This window comes from Humulus lupulus, chromosome 8 (assembly GCF_963169125.1).
Source record: "Humulus lupulus chromosome 8, drHumLupu1.1, whole genome shotgun sequence".
Lineage (NCBI taxonomy): Eukaryota > Viridiplantae > Streptophyta > Magnoliopsida > Rosales > Cannabaceae > Humulus > Humulus lupulus.
The window spans coordinates 3,819,802-3,842,997 of NC_084800.1; the positions used below are offsets into that span (position 1 = coordinate 3,819,802).

The window sequence follows — 23,196 nt, forward strand, 5'->3', positions numbered from 1 at the left end:
AATGTAGTTGGTGAGTGCACTGTATTTTCTAGTAGAATTTTTTTTTATATAGTTAAAAATAAAGTGATATAATATATGCAAATGCATAGACTAAAATTTATGATAATAAAAAAGAATCAAAGAGTTTATGTAACATTGTCAAATATTAAAATCCAATTCTCTTCCAAACATAATTTGAAATGTAAAAAGCCTAAAACTCTATTACAGTTATTTATTATGAAAGATTAACTAACATAGTAGAACAAAATCTTTATGTAATCATATTTACGCCTAATTAATCTTTTTTAAGATATTCAACAATGACCATTTCAATGTCAATAGGGAATGTTACTGTAGCTTACGCAAAATTTTCTCTCAAATTTATAGTTTCTCAAAAAATTACCATAATGTATGAAAATAGTAAAGGAGGAAACTTCATTAACTCAGAAAATAATACAGAGGAAAAGGCAAATCTCCTAACACAAAGGCAGATGCACAAGGGGGGACCCCAATCCAAGAACAATTAGTAGTAATTAACACAAAATTAGCTATAGCATGAGCCACAATGTTAAACTTTGTTAGTAAATGAAATTTGCCACCCACCTAACCGAGAAGGCAATTTGGTCATTTCCATGAGTTTTATGATTTTTTTTTTATATTTTTTTGAACCCAATGTTTTGTCGCATTACTTATTTGGACTTTGTGTTTTGACAAATTAATTTTTGGATCTTATGTTTTGTAAAATAGTTAAAATAGAATCATAAACTCAATTTTAATAAAGAAAAAATTAAATATAACAACACAATTTTTAAGCAGAATGATTTTATTTTTGTTTGTGATTTTAGTTGAGAAAACATTAACCAAAATCTAATTTAAGATTCTATTTTAACTATTTTACAAAATATAAATCTAAAAAGTAATTTATTAAAATAAAAAACCTAAATAAATAATGAAAAAAGTACATGATGAAAAAAAAAAAAAAAAAACCATTTTTTTTTGGTCTTGGGATTGGGGTGATATATATATATATATATATATTTGAAGTAAGTCCAATTGGGAAACAAAAGAGCTGGTAGTGATTTTATCTTATCAAACATAATTTTATTAGACACAGAATCTAAACTAATTTGGATGGTGATTGTAAAACTTGTCAAATACTAGAGTTTAGGTCAATCAACACATTTTTTATTTATAAATATTTCGTAGCAGTCAATGTTGTGTTTATGTATAAATATTTGTTTTATTTTATTTTTTCCAAATTAATTTAATGCGTGTTTGGCATGACCAATCTATATTATGATATGTTGCTCTCAATCTATAAATTTAAAAAATAATTAAAAGTAAATAAATAAAACGTTTATAGTAGGAAGCTCAAGTCTTTCTGATTTCTTTTGTTTGTTTTATCCGGGTCTTCGGCTTTCCCCTTCAAACACCAACAAATGTCTTAAATACAAACACACCAAACACCTACTGCATTTTCTCAAAGGAAAAAGCTCGCAGAGAGTGAAACAATGGGACCTTTACCAAAGCACAGTTGTCCTTTTCTTTTCGCCATTTTCGGCGTTGCTTTCTTAACTCTCTTCCCACATAGCACTGCTTCTTCCTCTGTAGATTCCCTATCTTCAATTCATTCTCTCTCAAATGACCAAACCCTTGTCTCGGCCGGCCAGGACTTTGAACTTGGTTTCTTCAAACCCGGTGCCTCAGGATGGTACTTGGGCATTTGGTACAAGAAACTTCCAGTCAAAACCTACGTTTGGGTCGCAAACAGAGACGCCCCACTTGCCAATTCTTCCGCAACTCTCAAGTTCGGTGATCACGGAATTCTTGTTCTCCTTGACTCGACCGGAAACCTTGCTTGGTCGTCATCGAATAAAACCAGAGCCGTCAGTCCAGTTCTGCAGCTTTTAGATTCAGGTAATCTTGTCGTTCGAGAAGAAAACGACAACGATCCAGAAAAGTTCTTATGGCAAAGCTTCGATTTTCCCACGGATACTTTGTTGCCCGGCATGAAGCTAGGATGGGACTTGAGAACCGGTGTGAATAGAAACATAACCTCGTGGAGGAGCTCGACAGACCCTTCGACTGGAGATTACTCTTTCAGTTTAGATTACCGTGGATTCCCAGAAATTTTCTTGAGAAGCAAACAAGAGATAGCCTATCGCAGCGGGCCTTGGAATGGAGAAAGATTCAGTGGGGTGCCGGAAATGAATCCCGTAAGCGGTCTGAAATTCGAATTTGTCACGACTCAACAAGAGGTGTACTACTCGTTTTTAACGAATGGAAGTTCAATCATCTCTCGTTTGTTTGTGAACCCATCTGGGTTTCTCGAGCGTTACACCTGGATCGAAAGTAGTCAAAGCTGGAGTCGGTTCTGGTACGCCCCAAAAGATCAATGCGACAATTACAGAGAGTGTGGTGTTTACGGAATCTGTGACTCGAACGCCTCCCCTGTTTGTCAGTGCCCGAAGGGTTTTGCGCCCAAGAATCCACAGGCCTGGAATCTGAGAGATGGGTCCGACGGGTGCCTTAGGAAGACGAAATCGGAATGTGACAAAGACAAGTTTTTGACGATGAAGAAGATGAAGTTGCCGGAGAGTTCGACGGCGTTTGTTGACCGGAATATGAACATTGAGGAGTGTAGAAAAAAATGTTTGGCTAACTGTTCTTGCACGGCATTTGCAAACGCCGTCGTTTCGAATGGTGGGTCGGGCTGTGTCATGTGGAGTAGCGATCTAATTGATTTAAGAGACTACGCCGAAGGTGGACAAGTGCTCTTTCTTAGGTTGGCTGCTTCCGATCTAGGTAACCTTCTCAATCTTTTTTTGTTTTGTCCTTTTGAAAAGGAACCTTCTCAATCTTACTAATTACATAATTAGTATTTACTATCGATTATTATCAGTTTGTTTAAGACATAGTATCATAGGTCGTATTTATTTATCTTGAAATATACTCTGGAGCCAGTTGGGTTCTTATGAGCTCCATCTTCATTCACACCCCACCACCACCATAGGTCCATAACTAACAATGAAAATAGACCAGGAACGTTAATGAGATAAAACATAAAAGCATGTTGCAGAAATGAGTATACTTGGATAGTGGTGATTCATCACGCACGTGCCACGTGTAAGATGCTTTTAAGAATAGTTAGTATAGTATTACCTAATTTTATTTTGACTAGGAAAGCTTAAAAGGGGTGGTGTCCGGTGGTCCGTATGTGATTGAAAAACATCTAGAATAGAAAGTTTGGTTTCATACAAGTAAAATGGTAAAGAGTCTACTTTTACTTGTCAGTGATATTGGGGGTGGGTGACGAAAGTTCCTAGTAAAATGGTTACATGAGCCGTGATGATGTAATATACAAATAAAATCCATAAATCCTTATTATTATTGGAACAACAAAAAGCTGGAATACTGAACCTTTTCACGACGGCTACAGCCCAACGTGATTGGGGCCTACAGCCCAACGTTCTCGGCGGAGCCGTCGTTTTTGACTTGGGTTGGGTTAACACTAGCTTCGGCCACAACCAGCACAGGTGGAAATATTCTAGTATAGTCTTTCCTGCGCTTGAAATATTCTGGCGGTGGCAATAATTCTGTGGGCACCACGGATGACTATGTTGATTTAAAGATGATTATAGTTTTTGTTTTTTTTAATTACAAAATTGTTATCTTAAATTAGAGTTAAAATTTACTCTTATATTTTTTATATAATAAGTGTCTAGAAAAGAGATAAGGGATATTTTTGTTTTTGACTGTTTTTTATTTTATTTTTTAACTTTAATTAAATATTTGTATATTTAACAACTTAAATTTAAATAAATAAATAATTAAAAAATTAAAATAAATATTTTTGAGATATTTTACAACGATAATTATTTAAAATTAAAATAATTGATGCACGTATATTACTGTCTAGTTTATGATTTTTTCTATTTTTATTTTATTTTTATTATTAATTTTTTTTTAAATATTATTGTATTTTATATATATATATGTCATGTAGTCACGTAAATATATATATTTACGTTGTGTTTAAATGTTATATATGTAAAGATTATTGATATAAATATTTATATATACTATAGAACTATAATTTATTCTATTATATATATTTAAAAATATATTTATTATATATAATTTATTCTATATTTAAAGATTATATATATTTATATATATACTATAGAACTATTATATTTAAAAAATAATGAACTAGTTTTTATTAAAATTATATTTATTAAAATTATTAACAATATTTAAATTTTAAAACTAAGCAAACGTACATTGCACGTTGTTTCTACCTAGTATAATTATAAAAAAGATAAATATTTTTTACAAACTTAAATTAAATTTAAAATAAAATCTTAATGAAATTAGTGTTAAAATTATTAAATATGTTTTGTGGGAATTTAGTTATTATTTTTCATTCATCATGAAGAAAAAAATATATCTCTCAAATTTTATGTCTAAGACTTTATAAGGTATTTTTATCTCTTTAGAAATAGAAATAGGTTTTTCTTTTTTTTTCTTTCTTTTGCTAAAGGGAAATGATATAAATGAATTGTCTAAAGTAGCCTTTTAAAAGTCATTTTTGGCTTTTGACTCTAAAATGCTAGGAAGGAAGTTAATATTTGTAGTTTCTTGAGAAAAAGCTTTTGAGAAGCCCAAAAACAAAAGTATAAGCTCAAACAAGCTGTCTAATTTTTATTCACTGATTAAGATTTAAAAACCCACTTGCATTTATGTAAATCTCTACATAGTATAGTGAAGAAAAATAAATTTTAATATAGACAGTCAGCTAGATATTTTCTAATATACATTTTTTTTTTGGTCTAATATTTTGGTTCCATCCATCAACAATCAAGGTAGGGCGGAAGTGGGACCACCACATCTCTCCTGAAAATAAAGTCGTAGATCTTTCTTTCTTTTCTTCTCTACTTTTTCTTTCTCTTTTTTCAATTTTGCTTTTGGTTTCTTTTTTTTTTTTCAAATATCCTAAATCATAAAATTAAAAATTGCTTCTTTTCAACTTGAAGTGGAAGAGCAGTTGAGGATAAGAGGTCTTGGTGGTACTTTTTATTGAATTTTTATAGTACTTAAAAAACGTAGGGAAGAAACAATAGTATTGTTCATTTTGTTTGTGATGAAAAGTTGTAATCATCCGAATTTGGGGAAATATAATATATATTAGGGGAATTCTCTTGTAAGGCTTCACTCTAAGCCCTACCGGTAGGGCTTTCAGTATTTACATCCCGTGAACAGTTTTTGGCACCATTTTTTTTTCATAATCGTGTATATTGTAGCTATTTAGAGCATCATGCAAATTTTCAGAATATTCCAAATAGTTTACAGTACCGAAAACTAGGTTCAAACATGTTGTTGCACGCGTGACTAATTTTTTTTATGCGCGTGGAAAACATGTTTGAACCTAGTTTTCGGTACTATAAACTATTCGAAATTTTCTGAAAATTTGCAGATACTCTAAATAGCTACAATATACACAGTCATAAAAAAAAATCGCGCCGAAAACTGTTCACGGGTCGAGAAAAATTGAGTGCCCTACCAGTAGGGCTTAAAGTGAAGCCAGAATTGTCCTATATATATAAATATCTAAGAGAAAAGTTTTTTTATCATAAAAAGCTATTAATAATGGGGTTTGGTTGCTTAGAAAGATATATATGTGAATTTTTGGCATTTAATGCATATTACTCCATTTGTATAGTTTGGAGCACATGTGGAGTGCTTATTATCTTATATATTAAAGTGAGCTATCAATTCATTAAAATCATCTCAACTGAGCTGGTGACCTACAAATACAATACTAATATAAATATAGCAAATTGAGTTAACCTCAATTAATTGGATTCCATGTCAAAAGGAGACCGTGGGGCCCCCTTGCCGGTAAGTTAGGTGTTCTTCTATTGTTCCTTAAGGAATGTCTTCATGGGATCAAATTCAATATTTCATTCATATTCTTACCTTAAAAACGAAAACCATACTAAACATAGTGTATGTGTCTTCAATGTTGTTTCATTGTCTTATTACGAAGTGTCTACTCAGTTTCTTTATTTACTTTTTTGGGTGTTAAATGAAAATTGACAATTTCTTTGTGTTTAAGGTATCTTTCCCACTTTCTCCTCTGTTTTTGGTTGTTTATGGTATCTTTCCCACTTTCTTCTCTGTTTTTGGTTCCCTTCTCTTGAGCTTTGAAAGGCCTTTGGTATTTTTTCCTTTGAATTTTATCTTCAATATTTGTTAGAATGTGGAAAGTGATGCATGATAAGAAGACTCGATCGCAAGTGGCTCATTGGTTCTTTTTGGCTCACTATCCCCGAATCACAAATGGATCTTTTAGCTCTCTTTTTGGATTTAGATCGGATACATACTCGTTAGAGTTTTCTTTGGCTCTTGATACCATATTAGAATATGGAAAATGGTGCATAATAAGAAGTATCAGGTTCCATCTCAAAACTAATTGGTGATGAGTAGAGTAACTCATACTGTTATAAATTGTTGAATATACCCCACACTTTCCACGTGATATTTTCTCAAACAATATTTATTTGGAAACTTCTTATATTATAGACTAGCTAATTTTTTAATGTACTAGAAACCAACTAGGATGTATGAGCTTTTTCTTTATATATGGCTTTGAAATTCACTATTAGTTTTATGAATCTGCTCATTTCAGACAGTGATTGGACAACAAAACGAATAATTATAATAGTGGCAGTTGCTGTCGGTGGCTGCATTCTGTTATTAGGACTCTTTTTGGTATGGAAGAGAAAGGGTTTACGAAATTTGTGCAAAGGAAAATCAGAGAATAGAGGTATGGACCAAGAAATTTTCTCAGACCATTAGAGAAATGCATGAAAAATGGTGTTTTCTAACTTGTTCATTTGTTTGTTTGAAAATAGTTATGCGTGAAAGAAGCCAGGATTTTTTGTTGAATGATGTGGTTATCTCAAAGAAGGAGTTCTACTCAGGTGAAAGAGACAAAGATGAGCTAGAGTTGCCATTGCTTGATTATACTACGATTGCAGTGGCTACAAACAACTTTTCTGATGACAATAAACTGGGGCAAGGTGGTTTCGGTTGTGTTTACAAAGTAAGTCATGTTATTTTAGATACTCGTAAAGTCATACGTGCTCACCCCATAACTAGAATCTGATGTATTAATGTTTTTTCCAAGCAGGGTATTTTAGAAGAAGAACAAATAGTTGCCGTGAAGAGGCTCTCAAAGAACTCAGGGCAAGGCGTCGAAGAATTCAAAAATGAAGTTCGCTTGATCGCGAGGCTGCAACACATAAATCTTGTTCGTTTGCTTGGTTGCTGCGTTGAGATGGATGAAAAGATGCTGATATATGAATACATGGAAAACAGAAGCCTGGACTCTGTTTTGTTCAGTTAGTCTTTCAGCTTAATCTTTAATTGCTTTACTATTTACTATTAAGTATTTGAATCAATTTCGAGGCATGACATTTATGGTTAAGAAGAAAAATTAAATTGATGCAGGTAAAGTGAAAAGGTCTTTACTGGATTGGCCTAAGCGTTTCAACATTATTTGTGGAATTGCAAGAGGGCTTCTTTACCTTCACCAGGATTCCAGGTTTAGAATTATTCATAGGGATCTCAAAGCAAGCAACATCCTGCTCGATGCAGAATTAGCACCAAAGATATCAGATTTTGGAATGGCGAGAATATTTGGTAGAGATCAGACTGAAGCAAACACATTAAGAGTGGTGGGAACATAGTAAGTACCATAAGAAATTGTATGCATACTCTTCGAATTCGAATTCGAATTCTTACTCCATTCACCTGTAAAAGTACTTAGTCCTTTCATTCATGACATGCAGTGGATATATGGCACCTGAGTATGCAATGGATGGACTCTTCTCAGTGAAATCTGATGCATTTAGTTTTGGCGTTCTGGTGTTGGAGATCATTAGTGGCAAAAAGAACAGAGGATTTTATTATGCAAACAACGAATTAAACCTGCTGGGATATGTAAGTGAAAGAGCATAACAATTACATTTCTTTTTTACTTCGAACATGTTCAGTTTTCTTTTTTTTTTGTTCATATCAGTCTCGTGATAAAAACTGTTGCAGGCTTGGAACCTGTGGAAGGAAGGAAAGGCATTGGAAATAGTAGATTCATCGGTAGGCGATTCATATTCAGCGTCGGAAGTAATGAGGTGCATACAAGTCGGCCTCTTATGCGTCCAAGAGCGCGCAGAAGACAGGCCTACAATGAGCACAGTGGTTTTGATGCTTAGTAGTGAAACTGCAACTATGCCTCAGCCTAAAAATCCTGGATTTTGCCTTGACAGGAGTCCCATGGAGACTGATTCATCAACCAGTAAACAAGAAGATCAATCTTTCACAGTGAACCGCTTGACAGTCACAGTGCTAGATGGTAGGTAGAAGGCACTTATCTCATCAAGCATCCTGGAAACAATCTCATTTTTTGTGCATATATATATATATATATATATAGAGAGAGAGAGAGAGAGGGAGAGAGAGAGATCAGATTTTGAGTATAATTTGATTATATCTTCATTCGCATTGTTAAAGCTATTATTGAATACAAGCTAAATGATTGATATTGCCAAGAGAATTGCATATTTGGCTGTTTCATAACACTCCCATGGGGATTGAATTGTACCAATCAAAGTTAAAGGCACCTAATTTTTCAGATTGACGATTAAGTAACATAACATATTAACTAATTGAAGTTTCAAGAAAATTAAGATGAATAAGAACAAGGACAAAGATTCTTAATTTATTTCTTAAGGTTTATGATTAGACTAATTGGTGAAAACGACATATTTTTTTAAGTCATTTTATATTTTGGCCTAATTTTGTGCATAATAGTTTCTGTCTAAAATTTTGACCAACTGTCGATCAGCTGCAAGTGTTGGAGGCAATTTTGCAAAAAAAATATTGAAACAGGGGCAAAATGTAAAATGACTTCAAAAAATATGGCAAAACCTTTGTGATTATATAAATATATATTATATGTATAGATGGAAAATGTTGTCTTGTTCGAACCTGTCTGGTTTATATGTATAAATTAAGAAATTTGTATAGTAAAATGAAAATTTTGTAATGATATGTGCACCCAAAATATGCAAATAAATATTACTTACAGTGACGTGACAATATTTTTAAAAATAATGGATTCCAATTTTGATAAATGTGATAACTAATCTAAACTATCACTTTAGTTTAAATACATATTTTAGATACACATATTATTACTTAATAGAAATTTGATAAAAAGACAAACCAAAATATAGAAAATTTGTACATAATACATAATAAAAAATTAATATATATTTTTTTAATTAAAAGTTAATGTCATCCATAAAAAAGAAATGTACACAAACAAAATTAAATTAAGGCTAGCGTAAGAGAATTGATGAGAAATTTCAAATTTAGTGACAAGTTGTTCAGAATCTAGCCTAAATTAATTTAGTTCGTGCCTAAATGGAACAGAGTTCTCTGTGCAAAATGGTACACGATCTGGGCCATTTATTTTGGCCCAGATTGTTGGCTACAATAGAGCTCCCCACACCGTATATTCCTCCATCTTAGAATATTCAATTAAAATATTTATAATTTAATTTTTTTAATCAATAATGTAATCTGACTTAATTTGCCGCAATGGCTGAGGGATTTTTTTATTATAATCCACTCCACAAAGTCTCTTTCAAACCAAACAACCCATAAGACTGGAAAAACTATGAAAATTACATGTTAGAGTAGTAACTGTTGGAATTTTTTTTGTTAAAAGATAAAAGTGAATTGTTAAAAATTGAAAAAATATATTTATATATTTGTGTGTGGTATGGAAAAAATCTCACATGGGTTTGGAACACTCCTTCAAAAGGGATACTCAAATACTTGACCACCACACACATAATATGTTTTAACAGCACATGATTACGCGACAATTCCTCGTACAATTAAATATTAGAATAACGAGAGAATACATCTTTTTTTTTATAGAAAAAACATTCTCTTATAAAATAATCGAATTTTCTCTTAGTTTTTGAGGGTGTACGAGAACAAAGTTTTTCGGTGCAGAGAGGTTTCATATACAGTGGTTGTTTTATCTTGGGGACGACGTAGTTGATAAGCTGTCGTGCACACTTGGGGCAGAGCCGCAAAATGTCTTAAAGAGAGCGACTTAGTCTGCGACTCAGCCAAAAATTTTATCGGTAATTTGTTCCAATTTTTATTTTAATTAAGAGATAATAATTTTAAGACGTTCTGCTCTGCTATGGCTATTGTTGGACGCCACAACACGTGAAAACGTAATTACTTTATTGATACAAAAGTAATTACACCAAGACTTGATTACAATTCTTGACCACACACACTAAACACTCTAGCTTACACTTTTTGGAACACTTTTAGATGCACTTTGTGTACTCACTTTTGGGACACTCACTTTGCTACTTCCTTGGACACACATTACATTTGTATTTATAGGCTACGAAGGAAACATCTACATCTTTCTAGAATTTTCTAACTTTATAATTTATTTAACTACTTTCTTCATTTTTCTAAATGTTTCTAGAACTTTTTATGTTGTCTAATTAGTTCTAAGCTATTCAAGAACTTTCTAGAATGTTCTATGTTCTTCTTAGTATATTCTAGAACATTCTAGAATTCTAGAGCATTCTAGATACGGTAATGACTTTTAACACTCCCCCTCATTACCGAATCTCTAAGCTTCTTCTCATTTAACAAGGTTTAGTTGAGTTCTGAATTTCGAAAACTTGATTGTGCTTAGTCCTTTGGTGAATATGTCAGCAACTTGATCATTTGTGTTGATTTGTTGCATCTCTATTTCTTCTTGAAGCACTTTTTCTCTCAGAAAATGATAATGCAGTTCCACGTGCTTTGTTCTTGCATGAAATACTGGATTTTCTGCTAAGCGAATAGCAGACTGATTATCACAATAAAGCGGTATTGCATTGTCTGTAGATTGGTGTAGATCCTTCATCAGTTGCATTAACCACATACTTTCCTGAGCTGCCATTGCTGCTGCTCTATATTCTGCTTCAGTGGTTGACAAGGACATCGTTGGTTGCCTTTTGCTACACCAAGATATAGCTCCAGATCCAAGCTTGAATACATACCCAGTAGTTGATCGACGGGTATCATGATCTCCAGCATAATCAGCATCACAGTATCCAACTATCTTAACCTCGTCATCTTTCTTATATAAGAGACCATAGTTAATGGTATCTTTGACATACCTTAGCATTCGTCGCACTGCTTCCAAATGAGGTTTCTTTGGGTGTTGCATATACCGTCTTGCTACACCAACTGCATACGAGATATCTGGTCGAGTCAATGTTAGATAAATTAGACTACCAACCAGCTGTCGGTACATTGCTCCGTCTTGCAAGTCCTGCCCTTCATGCGCACATAACTTGGCATTAGTCTCCATAGGTGTTGAGATAGGCTTGCACTCGAGCATTCCAAACCTTTGCAACAAATCTCTAGCGTACTTTTGTTGACAGAGAAATAAACCTTCCTTAGTTCGGTCAACTTCTAATCCAAGGAAGTGTTTCAATTCTCCAAGTTCCTTCATTTGAAAGCAAACTGATAGGTTCTCCTTTGTTTGGCAAATTTCTACTTCATCATCGCCAGTGATGATGAGGTCATCGACATATACTAGGACAACTGCGATCTTTGCATCCCTTACTTTGACGAATAAGCTTGAATCTGCATGCCCCATGGTATAACCGCTCTTTACTAAGAACTCAGCAATCTTGCCATACCATGCTCGTGGAGCTTGCTTCAATCCATAGAGTGCCTTTTTCAGTTTACAAACATACTCAGGATGAACTTTATCCTCAAATCCTCTTGGTTGGACCATGTATATTTCTCGATCTAGTTCTCCATGTAGAAAGGCGTTCTTCACATCCATCTGCCATAGTCTCCAGTCTTTACATGCTGCAAGCGCTAGCAGGACTCGTACTGTTGTAATCTTGGCAACTAGGCTGAACGTTTCATCATAATCTAGCCCATACTGTTGAGAGAATCCACGAGCTACTAACCGGGCTTTATATCTCTCAATTGATCCATTAGGACGAGTTTTTACCTTGTATACCCATTTGCAGGAAATGGGTTTTACTTCCTTTGGCTTTGGCACCAGCTCCCAAGTTTGATTCTTCTCTAGTGCACTTATCTCTTCTTTCATATCTTCTATCCATTTGATATTCTGGGACGCTTCTTCATATGTATCTGGTTCTCTGAACTTTTGTTCTTTGGCTACAGCAGCATTGGCATACTTAGGATTCGGCTTCCGTGCTCTTGTTGATCTCCGAGGTTGCGGGCTTACTTCTTCAAGTTGAATATCACTTGCATCGTCTGCTGCTCTTTGATGCACTCTTGTTTGCCAGGGACTTTGTGTTGCCTCTTCGTTGTCTTCCTCACTTTGTTTTTCTTCATCCATTTCTGGAGTCGAATGTAGCTCAACAATTTTCTCCCCCATCTTCTTTTGCAAATTGTCTTCTATTTCTTTAGAATCTGGCAACTCTTCCTTTCGTGGTGACCACCATGATGAGGCTTCATCAAATACCACTGTTGATCGCGTTTTTAGCCAACGACGTGAGAACGTCAAAAACGATAAAGCCTTCAAGAGAAATAAAACGACACAGACGATTTTTTAACAGAAAGTAAATAACACAGCAATTTTTATAGTGGTTCAGCCCCAATATGTTGGTAATAGCCTAATCCACATAGAGTTGTGATTATAGATCTGTACTCAAGATCAGATGAACTGAGTCAACTGAGTTTCTTCAGTACAGATTTCAAGAATACAAGAACTCTTACAGATACAAGCACTTTCTCTCTCTAGAAACTCAGACCCAAAATTTCCCAAAAAGTCTCCTTCTGATCTCATAAGTCATGTATTTATAGGCTTAGGATCATACATCTGATATCCCCTAGAATCGGGATATTTTATTATTCTTATTATATTTAAATTACAAAAATATTCAAAATTTAACAGAACACCCAATTTTTGGGGAAAAATGAGATATTCTCGCATGTGCCAAGACCGGTTCTTATTGAAGCCGTTTCTGAGAATCTTGACTTAGTCCTCCTCTATCTGGTCGACCCATATCTCCTACTGACCATTCATGCAAGTGCTAGTCGGACACATGCATGCTGGACATATGCAAGTGCTGGTAGGACATGCACTTGCTGGTAGGACATGCACTCCTCTCCTCTAAGATGGCACGTTCTCTGGCATGCCATGTTTCTCGTCTAACATGGCAATCTCCTCTAGCATGCCATGCCTCTCGTCTAACATGGCACTCTCCTCTAGCATGCCATGTCTCTCGTCTAACATGGCACTCTCCTCTAGCATGCCATGTCTCTCGTCTAACATGGCACTCTCCTCTAGCATGCCAGTGCTGGTAGGACATGTGCATGCTGGTAGGACAATGTCACTCCTGGGCAGACAAACACGTGACTGGTCGGACAAGGTCATGCCTGGTCAGTCATGACACTTCTTAAGCAGTCAAAACTCTTCATCAGTCTACCGGGTCACTTTATCACAACTCTGAGGAGTCAATGTATTTATTGACTATTCAATGTGTCTTTTACGGAGCATGTACTGCCACTTGTCACCTCTATTGCCACGTCATCGATCTCCATTTTTTGGGGATAACAACCACATTCCTTGATGTATAACATTTTCCAGTATTAGGATCGCAGCACTTCCACCCTTTCCTTTGGCTATCGTATCCCACAAAGATACATCGAATTGCCTTCTTGTCAAATTTGCTACGTAGATGACTTGGCACAAACACGTAGCACACACAGCCAAACACTCGAAAGTGACTTACTGCAGGTCTACAACCCCACAGTTTCTCAAAGGGTGAAATGAACCCTAACTTTTCTTGGGGAAGTTTATTGATCACATGAGCTGTTGTCTTCATACCTTCTGCCCAAAATCTTCCTGGAACATTCTTCGCATGTAGCATGCTTCGACATGTCTCTGCAAGGTGTCGATTCTTCCTCTCAGCTACTCGATTCTGTTGTGGTGTATTGGCACATGTGAATTGATGGCGTATGCGGCACTCTCGTAAGTACTGAGAAAATTCATCTGATGTGTATTCACCGCCATTGTTTGTTCGCGGACATTTAATTTTCTTGCCAACTTCTCCTTCGACTATTTCTTTGAATTCTTTAAATTTTGAAAAATTTTTGGACTTTTCTTTTATAAAGAACACCCATACGTACCGTGAGAAGTCGTCAATGAATGTAACCATGTACCGCATGCCGCTGATCGATGGTTACTTGACTTGCCCGAATACGTCAGAATGGACTAGCTCCAACGGTGCTTTGGCTTTGAACTTTGAGTCTTCATACGGTAATTGATGTGCCTTACCGTATTGGCAGCCAGCACATACAGTCTCTGTTCTAACTTCGAGTTGAGGAAGACCCTTCAGCATAGATTTCTTCATCATCACATTGAGTTTATGATAGCTGACATGTCCTAGCCTTGCATGCCACAAATCTGTTGTTTCGTTCTTTTGAGTCTTGTCTACATAAGCTGACTCTGCTGACATTACATAGATAGACTCTAAACGTCGCCCTTTCATCCTCGGTGTTCCAGAGATCTTAAGGTCTTGATATATCCTGACATCATGAGGACCGAATACGACGTGGTGTTCTGATGTCGTAAGTTCTGCTACTGACAGTAAGTTTTTCTTCATTCCAGGTACATGGTAGACATCCTGGAGTGAAACTTCTTTTATACTGAATCGTGGCACTATTTTTGTTTTACCGATATGGGCAATTAGTAATCTTGAGTTGTTGGCTGTCATTACCACGCGACCACCTTTGTACTTGGTCATGCTTTGCAACTTCTCTTTGTCCCCTGTCATATGATTTGAACAGCCAGAGTCGACTATCCAATCATTATTGTAGTCGATCTTTCCTGGAACAGTAGCTGCTAGAGCTAATTCTTCTTCCTCCACAGCGAAGGATGCTTCTACGTCCCATTCTTCATCGCTTGTCTTTTCTGCATTTGACGTGGCTGCATTACCTTCTGCAATTTTCTTCTTGAACCAGCAACTTTTAGCCATCTGGCCGTACTTTCCATAGTTGTAGCATTTCCCATCAAATTTATTGTTATTCTTTGACTGGCCACGCCAGTTGTCTTTCTTTTGAGCTCCCCCTATTTGGGAGCTTCCATGATGACTATCCTTGTCATCATTTTTCTTAAAAATTTTGCTAGCATTTGGTCGAGATCGACCTTTCTTATCACCACTAAAGAGTGCTTCTTCGTCACTCTTTAATGAGATTCCAGATGTTTGCTTAGCTAACGCTTCTTGGTCAGCTAGCAAGTTTTCTAATTCAACAAGAGAAGGTTGGGTTGGCCAACCTTGTATTGCAGCAATAAAAGTTCTAAATTCTGGCCTTAATCCATGAATAATAATTCTTCTAATTCTAGCATCTGACATGCCAGCAGCAGAGTCTAATGCAGAGATTTCGCGACAAAGAGATTTTACCTTGGTGAAGTATTGGTTGATCGTCATGTCGCGCTGCCTGATTGAGAGAAGCTCATTCTCCAAAAGCTGCAATCTCATATCATTCTTCTTGGTGAATAGTGATGCGAAAGTATCCCACGCTGCCTTTGGTGTCTTCGCTGGCCTGATGTGCTCCAACATTTCATCTTCAACTGTGGTCTGAATCGCAAACATGGCTTTGCCCGCTTTAATCTTCCATTTCTTCAAAGCGGTTGCATCCTCCGGTTGTGTGACTTCATTGCCGCCAACGATCTCCCACAAGTCTTGGCCTTGGAGATATGCCTCCATGTGCATCGACCACGTGTTGTAATTTTGGTTGTTAAGTTTCTTAATTCCACCGACCACTTGAAGGTCACCCATCGTGCAAACTCTGTAGTACTAAACCACACATGATCACTTTAAGAAACTCAACAAATGACTCTTTCGGTATGACCCCGATCCGGCTTTGGTACCACTTGTTGGACGCCACAACACGTGAAAACGTAATTACACCAAGACTTGATTACAATTTTTGACCACACACACTAAACACTCTAGCTTACACTTTTTGAAACAATTTTATATGTACTTTGTGTACTCACTCTTTGACTCACTTTTGGGACACTCACTTTACTACTTCCTTGGACACACATTACATTTGTATTTATAGGCTACGAAGGAAACATCTACATCTTTCTAGAATTTTCTAACTTTATAATTTATTTAACTACTTTCTTCATTTTTCTAAATGTTTCTAGAACTTTTTACATTGTCTAATTAGTTCTAAGCTATTCAAGAACTTTCTAGAATATTCTATGTTCTTTTTAGTATATTCTAAAACATTTTAGAATTCTAAAGCATTTTAGATACGGTAATGACTTTTAACAGCTACTACCGATGATTTTTCTGGTTCTCCCTCTACTGATATTAACAAGTCATTTCGTTTCAAGGTTTGCACTTTTTTATCTTACCATGAATTTGGGTAGTCCAGGCTGGCCATTGAACTGCTCCATATCTGGATTTCAACTCTTCAAATTTTTTTTTTTTTAATTTCCTCAATAACTTTGAATAGCAAAGGCCAGCTAAACGGGTTAATGTTTGTAGAAGTGATTTTTCTTTGTCAGCTAAGTGACATCTTTGTGATCATGTTGGTTGGTTTTGGGGCATGTGTTTTGTATTCTTACTAATTTTTAGATATAAATGAAAAAAAATCAGCCAAGTTCCATGCTTTTGGGCACATATGTGGGGAGGTCGGAGATGATCCCAACGAAAAGGGTCGTCGGTGGATGAAAAGAGGGAGAGAGGTCAAATATATTCTCTGTTCAACAGAGTACTCACTTTACTTTATTAATTTAAAGTTATAGATTTATAGGTTACGTGAAATGACCGCTCCGTTGAAACATACCATATTCTAGAACCATACATGCATGCGTTGACCAGTAAACTAACTCACATCCTTGTAATATCATAATTCTTTAAAATATTTTATCAACAAGAATTTATTTATTCTAATAATTTGACTTTAATCATCTTCATTCTCATCTAGTTCCATTAAAATATAAAATTATGACAAATATTTTATTTTACTTATTGCGTTTTTATACGTGACGGTTCCATTTTTATTTAGCCTCATTCAGATTATGATCGATGTTTTTTTGTTTTTTATTTAACGTAATTTATAAAGTTTTGATGATCTGATTATGTCTTTTTTGTACATATTTGACCAAAAAATTTGGATTATGAATATACATGGTATTTTGCTATGAAAATTTGACCAGCTTTCTTTGTTTTTTATTAGTATATACATGAAAAAAAAAACGATTTTTATATTATATTTAATTCGGTTTTTACTTAAATTTACAACTGTAGTTCAGAACAAAGTAATAAATATATAAAAAAAAATAAAGTAAAATATTGGATTTTTACTTCAGTTATTAAGTAAAAATCAAAGTAAAAAATGAGAATTTTATTTCGGTTTTTACATAATAACTGAAGTAGAAAATTGTGTACACTTTCTTGCTAAATACTTTTTATTTTAGTGAGATATATGAAGATATATGTGTGTTTTTAATTACGTGAGTTGGTTAGAACTATTGTTGATATTTTTGTGAGAAATAGCTTTATTAGGGTTTATTTTTGGTTTTCTTTGTGGATTGTTGTTTTAGCAAGTTGAAGAACTTTGTGCTTCAAAGAATGTTCATTCATAGCAAACGCTAATGTTCTTCAGATGAAATAATGAAAGAATATCATAACTGTGAAGATCAAGTGGGAAGACTTGAAATAAAATTTGTAAGAAAAATGAGCATGGAAGATTTTCTTGATATTGATGTAAAATTATTTGTGTATTGATGATCCTTGTAAAAATTAAAATTGCTTTTGTGTGATTTTTTTTCCATATTCTTTAAGCTTTCATTCAATCTTGTTTTAAAATTCATTAAGTTTACAATAATTAGGTAGTAATTCACTTTAAAAAATTATATTAAGTTCACCATGTCTACGTCGAAGTAAATAAACACAAGCAATTCGAGCCAAAATAAGCCACCATGCCATTTGAACACTATTGCTTCTTACCATCCTCACCAGATTTAACGATCAAGACACAAACATAAAGTTAAACCTTTGGACCCAATGAAGCTACGAATATACCAAACACACACCCTGAAATTGTCAACAGGTCTCCATCTCCAGCATTAAACTCTGACTTTTGCTGCCCAGGATGTTGAATATAGTCATTTCCAAAACCTTTACGGTATTGTACATAAAACCACCTTCTTCCATTTCACGTAACCAGTTAACAAATGGGCCTTCATTGTTTTTTTATTTTCTATCTCCTATTGTTGTCTGTAACCTCGCCAATCTCCATAGCAGAAGACATCTTAAGAGAAAACCAGTTCCTCGAAGATGGCCGAGGCCAGACCCTGGTCTCTTCCAACCAGCGCTTTGAACTCAGCTTTTTCAGCCCCGGCAGTTCCACAAACAGGTACTTGGGTATTTGGTACAAGAATCTCCCACCCCCTCTAACAGTGGCCTGGGTGGCTAATAGAAACAACCCAATTCAAAATATTTCAGCAAGATTACTGCTTAACTCTAATGGGTTTTCACTTTCCAATAACAATTCGGCAATTTTTTGGTCTGTAAATTCCACTAAGTCGCTGGCCAGTCCCGTTTTGCAGCTTTTAAACAACGGCAATCTTGTTCTGAGAGATGAAAACAGCGGTGGTTCTTCAGAGGAGTATATTTGGCAGAGTTTTGACGATATAACTGATACTCTTTTACCCGAAATGAAGCTCGGATGGAACCTCAGAAAGGGCCTCCACCGGAACGTGACGTCATGGTTGGACGGTAATAATCCCGCTTCCGGAGAATTCACTTTCGGACTTGAATCATTGCAGACGCCTCAGTTGGTCCTCGTCAAAGGGACCGAAAAACAGTATCGATGGGGTCCTTGGGATGGAGTCAGATTCAGTGGGAACAGGGACCTCAAACCCAACCCAATATTCACTCCTGTTTTCATCTCAAACACTGAAGAGGTCTATTATAGTTTCAGGGTCGAAGACAACACCACCTTATCGAGGTTTACGGTGAGCCAAGAGGGCTTGATTCAGTACTTTGTATGGAGTGAAACTACCAAAGCGTGGACCATATTTGTGACCCTTCAGGTGGACGGTTGTGACACTTATGGGGTTTGTGGGCCTTACGGTAGCTGCTCCACCTACCCAACTTGCAAGTGTTTGAATGGGTTTCGGCCAAAGTCGCCGGATGAGTGGGGAAGGCGCGTTTGGTCAGGTGGATGCGAGCGAAAATGGGATTTGAATTGTGGGAACGGAGATGGTTTTGTGATGTTCAAGTCATTGAAGTTGCCTGATCATTCTTTTTTGGCGTTGAATAGGACATTGAGCCATGATGAATGTCAGGCTATGTGTTTGAAGAATTGTTCATGTACGGCTTTTACTAGACTTGTTGCTAATGAGAATGGGGGGAATTGCGTGATGTGGTCTGGAGACTTGATTGACATGAGGAGCTTTCCTGATCAAGGCGAAGCACTCTATGTGCGAATGGCGAGAGCTGAACTAAGTATGTGCGAATAACTCTTTCTCTGTTTCTTTGGATTCTATTAGAAAGCCATTTTCCTGGAAGGATGTGATGTTTTGTTGCTAAGAAAATAAATTAAAGGGTGAAATTTGAATTAGAGAGATTTTACTTAACAAGTTAAATAAGAATGATGAATAGCCATATCAACTGTGATTTCTTTCCCAGTATATGCTAGGATCTTCTGTTTTATTTATAACACTACTCCCAAATGTCTGAAATAAGGTGAATGCTATTTTTTTTTTTGGTCACTGTTTTTTAGAGTCAATTGCTGATGCCAAGAAGAGAAAACAACTGAAGGTGGCTGTTGTCATTGTCATCTCAACTGTCACAGGTTTAATCCTAATTGGTTTGATTGGCTGGTTTTTAATCCGCAAAAGGATGGCCAAGAGGACAGGTACGAGAGCTTGCATGCATGCTGTGCTTATGCTTTTTACTTCATTTTATCTAATGTACTAACAAGTCATGTCATTATACCATTTTCTAACCTACTAAAATAACCCAATTCCACAGTTACCACAGGAAACATGCAAAATCGGACTGAAGAATACGAGCTAGAAACTCAAGAGGAGGACCTAGAACTACCTCTTTTCGATCTGAACATTGTTTCTGTAGCTACTGGAGAATTCTCTTTCGCCAACAAGATTGGCGAAGGTGGCTTTGGTCCTGTCTACAAGGTGTGTTTTTCTTAAATTCATTTTCCAAAATAGACTGATGGGAACAGAAAATAATAGATGACAGATCCAAAAACATTAACTCGAGTATAGTGATTAAAGTTGAAACTTGTATTTTCTATGTAGGGTGTATTGCCCTCTGGACAAGAAATTGCTGTAAAAAGGCTCTCAAAGAGTTCTGGTCAAGGCACCGAAGAATTTAAGAATGAGGTTATTTTGATTGCGAAACTTCAGCATCGGAATCTTGTTAAGCTCCTAGGATGCTGTATTCAAGGAGAAGAAAAGATGCTCATTTACGAGTACTTACCCAACAAGGGCTTAAATTCCTTACTATTTGGTAGGAACTCTTAATCTCAAGGAGTCTTCAGAAACTGTTTGATTATGCTACTCTCAAAATTTGAAGTTTTGATCATGTAAAATTTGTTTGATCATTTTGTTGTGTAATTACTCTAACAGATGAAACTAGAAAAAAATCACTCACATGGAAGAAGCGGTTTGACATAATTACTGGGATATCACGAGGGTTAGTGTATCTTCATCAGGATTCCAGGTTGAGAATCATCCACAGGGATCTAAAAGCAAGCAATATATTACTTGACAGCGAGATGGAGCCCAAAATATCAGATTTTGGCATAGCAAGAATTTTTGGAACAGAACAAACACAAGAAAGGACACTCAGAATAATTGGAACATAGTAAGTTCTTTATAAGTATATTACGTTAGAAAAACAATCTCCATCTTTAATTACATAACATAATATTGCTGAAGCTCTACTGAGACATCTCGATCTTTCACAGCGGTTATATGTCTCCTGAATATGCTATGACCGGGCACTTTTCTGTGAAATCAGACGTTTTTAGTTTTGGTGTATTGCTATTAGAAATTGTAAGTGGGAAAAAGAACTGGGGATTCTATCATCCTGATCACGATCTTAACCTTCTTGGACATGTAAGTCAACTAACATAAGTTTCCATCATATGCTCTCAAGGATGTCTTTCACAGTTTGTCTAATACTGAGTTGAAAATGGTTCAGACTTGGAAGCTATGGAATGAAGGAAAAGCGTTGGAACTAATAGACAAAGCAATGGAGGGATCATTTTCCGCGGATGAAGTAAAAAGGTGTATCAAAGTAGGCCTTTTGTGTGTGCAACAACGTGTGGAAGATAGACCAATCATGTCTTCTGTTTTGCTCATGTTGGGTAATGAGAATTCAACGGTTCCAGAACCCAAAGAACCTGGTTTCAGTACTGAAGTTTCTTTCCTTGGATCGGACCATACATCTTCAAGTGGGAAAAATCCTCATACTGCTAATAGTCTAACAGTCACACTTCTAGATGGACGATAAGAAATCTTTGTACATTTTATTCTTCAATTGGGAATTTTGACTAATACGTACACCTTGATTTTCCCCGTACCATAACATGCATTGAATTTAACTAATGTATTTTGAGTCTTTAAGCAGTCAAATATATTTAATGCTCTCTCTCTTTGTAAATATTTTTATATACGCAAAATGAGGAGGACTCCAATATGTATATTTCTGTTGCCTTGGATAAAAAGCCTTCGATAATTAGTTAATGTTTACAACCCCTCACATATCGGCACTACTCACATTTTTTAGAGTCCATGGAGAGATAACGGTGGACATGACTCTTGGAGAAAAAAGGGTGAAGACTCGTAATCTAGTCTCAATCAATGGAGATGTGTTAGGTGATGTAATGTTCTGGATAGCTAAGACTGTTATGAGGTGTGTTTTAAATAGTGATAGATTCTTTAAAAGAGTCTCTTTACGATTAATGGTTTAGGCTTAAATCATGATTTTTTTTTTTCATTTTTATGATATACCTGGATACACCTCTAAACAAGGTATGTCGAGATAAATGATTTTTTTTTCATGAAATTATGATTTTTATGATATACCTAGATACATCTTGATGTGCCTCGATATCCAGCTCAATGGGCCCTTAAAAATCATGATTTCATGAAAATAAAAACCATCTACCTCGATGCCACCTTGACATGCCTCGATACACCTTGATGTAACTCGATGCAATTCATAGAATGTATATAACTTTTCACTCTTGGGTATCTGTTTTACATAGTTTTTTTTTTAATTTTGGTATTTTTTTTGTGCTCTACACATCTAAGATATGTACACACACATTTGGAAAGTAAAAAAGTTGAAAACGCCCCAAAGTTCAAAACAATACCTCTATATTTTCAAAGTTGCGTATGTTTTCAAGCTTTCAACTTTCCAAATGTGTGTGTACACATCTCAGAAGTATAGATCACAAAAAAAATACCTAAATTAAAAAAATCACCTCAATCGGACACCTGAGTGAAAATTTATGCACTTTCTATGAATTGCATTGAGGTGTGTTGAGGTAGCATCAAGGTATGTCGAGACATATAGTTTTTTTTCATGAAAAACATGATTTTTAAGGGTCCATCGAGCAGGGCATCAAGATACATCGATGTATATCGAATTTTCTGTAAATTTTTACGTTTCAGATCTAAAAAATTGCAAAAAATAAAAATAAAAATCATGCACAAATCTATTTGAAATACATAAATTAGTCTCTTAATTAAACTTTTAGTGTGTTTAAGTTTTATATCATCAAAAACTATAATGGGGCATTTTATTTTAGTCTCTATGGATAGTTTAATAGAGAAGAAGAAAGAGAAAAGAAAAAAATAGAAGAGGATGTTAAAGTTAAGAAATTTTTTTTAAAGAAATTTGGTAGTGATGATAGTTGTGTGGTGGCTGTCATAACTCTCTAAATAATTAAATGATCACCCAAGAGAGAAAGAAAAGAGATGGAGGCTAAAAAAATAAAAATTATATTTTTGGAAACAAAACAAATAATAACATTATTCTAAAACCATAAAAAAAAAAAAAAAAATTATATATG

General features: G+C 35.3%; 2 protein-coding genes across 3 annotated transcripts; both read left to right on the forward strand.

Moving 5' to 3' along the window:
* Positions 1 to 1,370: 1,370 nt before the first annotated feature.
* LOC133794207 (receptor-like serine/threonine-protein kinase SD1-8) lies at positions 1,371 to 8,674 on the forward strand. The gene is made up of 7 exons (XM_062231417.1): positions 1,371 to 2,784; positions 6,671 to 6,808; positions 6,897 to 7,087; positions 7,175 to 7,385; positions 7,495 to 7,732; positions 7,836 to 7,986; positions 8,089 to 8,674. The coding sequence occupies exons 1-7, from the start codon at positions 1,491 to 1,493 to the stop codon at positions 8,401 to 8,403; spliced, it is 2,538 nt and encodes an 845-aa protein (XP_062087401.1). The 5' UTR covers positions 1,371 to 1,490; the 3' UTR covers positions 8,404 to 8,674.
* Positions 8,675 to 18,196: 9,522 nt separating this feature from the next.
* On the forward strand, positions 18,197 to 21,779 carry LOC133794208 (receptor-like serine/threonine-protein kinase SD1-8). 2 transcript variants are annotated; one of them, XM_062231419.1, is made up of 8 exons: positions 18,364 to 18,501; positions 18,695 to 19,595; positions 19,873 to 20,007; positions 20,124 to 20,287; positions 20,411 to 20,621; positions 20,741 to 20,978; positions 21,082 to 21,232; positions 21,318 to 21,779. In XM_062231419.1, the coding sequence occupies exons 2-8, from the start codon at positions 18,803 to 18,805 to the stop codon at positions 21,627 to 21,629; spliced, it is 2,004 nt and encodes a 667-aa protein (XP_062087403.1). In that variant the 5' UTR covers positions 18,364 to 18,501; positions 18,695 to 18,802; the 3' UTR covers positions 21,630 to 21,779. The 2 variants fall into 2 exon arrangements, with proteins under 2 accessions (XP_062087402.1, XP_062087403.1); XM_062231418.1 differs by having other exon boundaries at positions 18,197 to 19,595.
* Positions 21,780 to 23,196: the final 1,417 nt, after the last annotated feature.

What these genes read in the sequence shown, in the direction of transcription:
- LOC133794207 (XM_062231417.1), top strand. Translation starts at nt 1,491, where the DNA reads ATGGGACCTTTACCAAAGCACAGTTGTCCTTTTCTTTTCGCCATTTTC. An exon ending in AGGAAAATCAGAGAATAGAG is followed by an intron (nt 6,809 to 6,896) that starts GTATGGACCAAG and finishes GTTTGAAAATAG; the next exon opens with TTATGCGTGAAAGAAGCCAG. An exon ending in GTTTCGGTTGTGTTTACAAA is followed by an intron (nt 7,088 to 7,174) that starts GTAAGTCATGTT and finishes TTTTCCAAGCAG; the next exon opens with GGTATTTTAGAAGAAGAACA.
- LOC133794208 (XM_062231418.1), top strand. Translation starts at nt 18,320, where the DNA reads ATGGGCCTTCATTGTTTTTTTATTTTCTATCTCCTATTGTTGTCTGTA. An exon ending in AATGGCGAGAGCTGAACTAA is followed by an intron (nt 19,596 to 19,872) that starts GTATGTGCGAAT and finishes ACTGTTTTTTAG; the next exon opens with AGTCAATTGCTGATGCCAAG. An exon ending in AAGGATGGCCAAGAGGACAG is followed by an intron (nt 20,008 to 20,123) that starts GTACGAGAGCTT and finishes CCAATTCCACAG; the next exon opens with TTACCACAGGAAACATGCAA.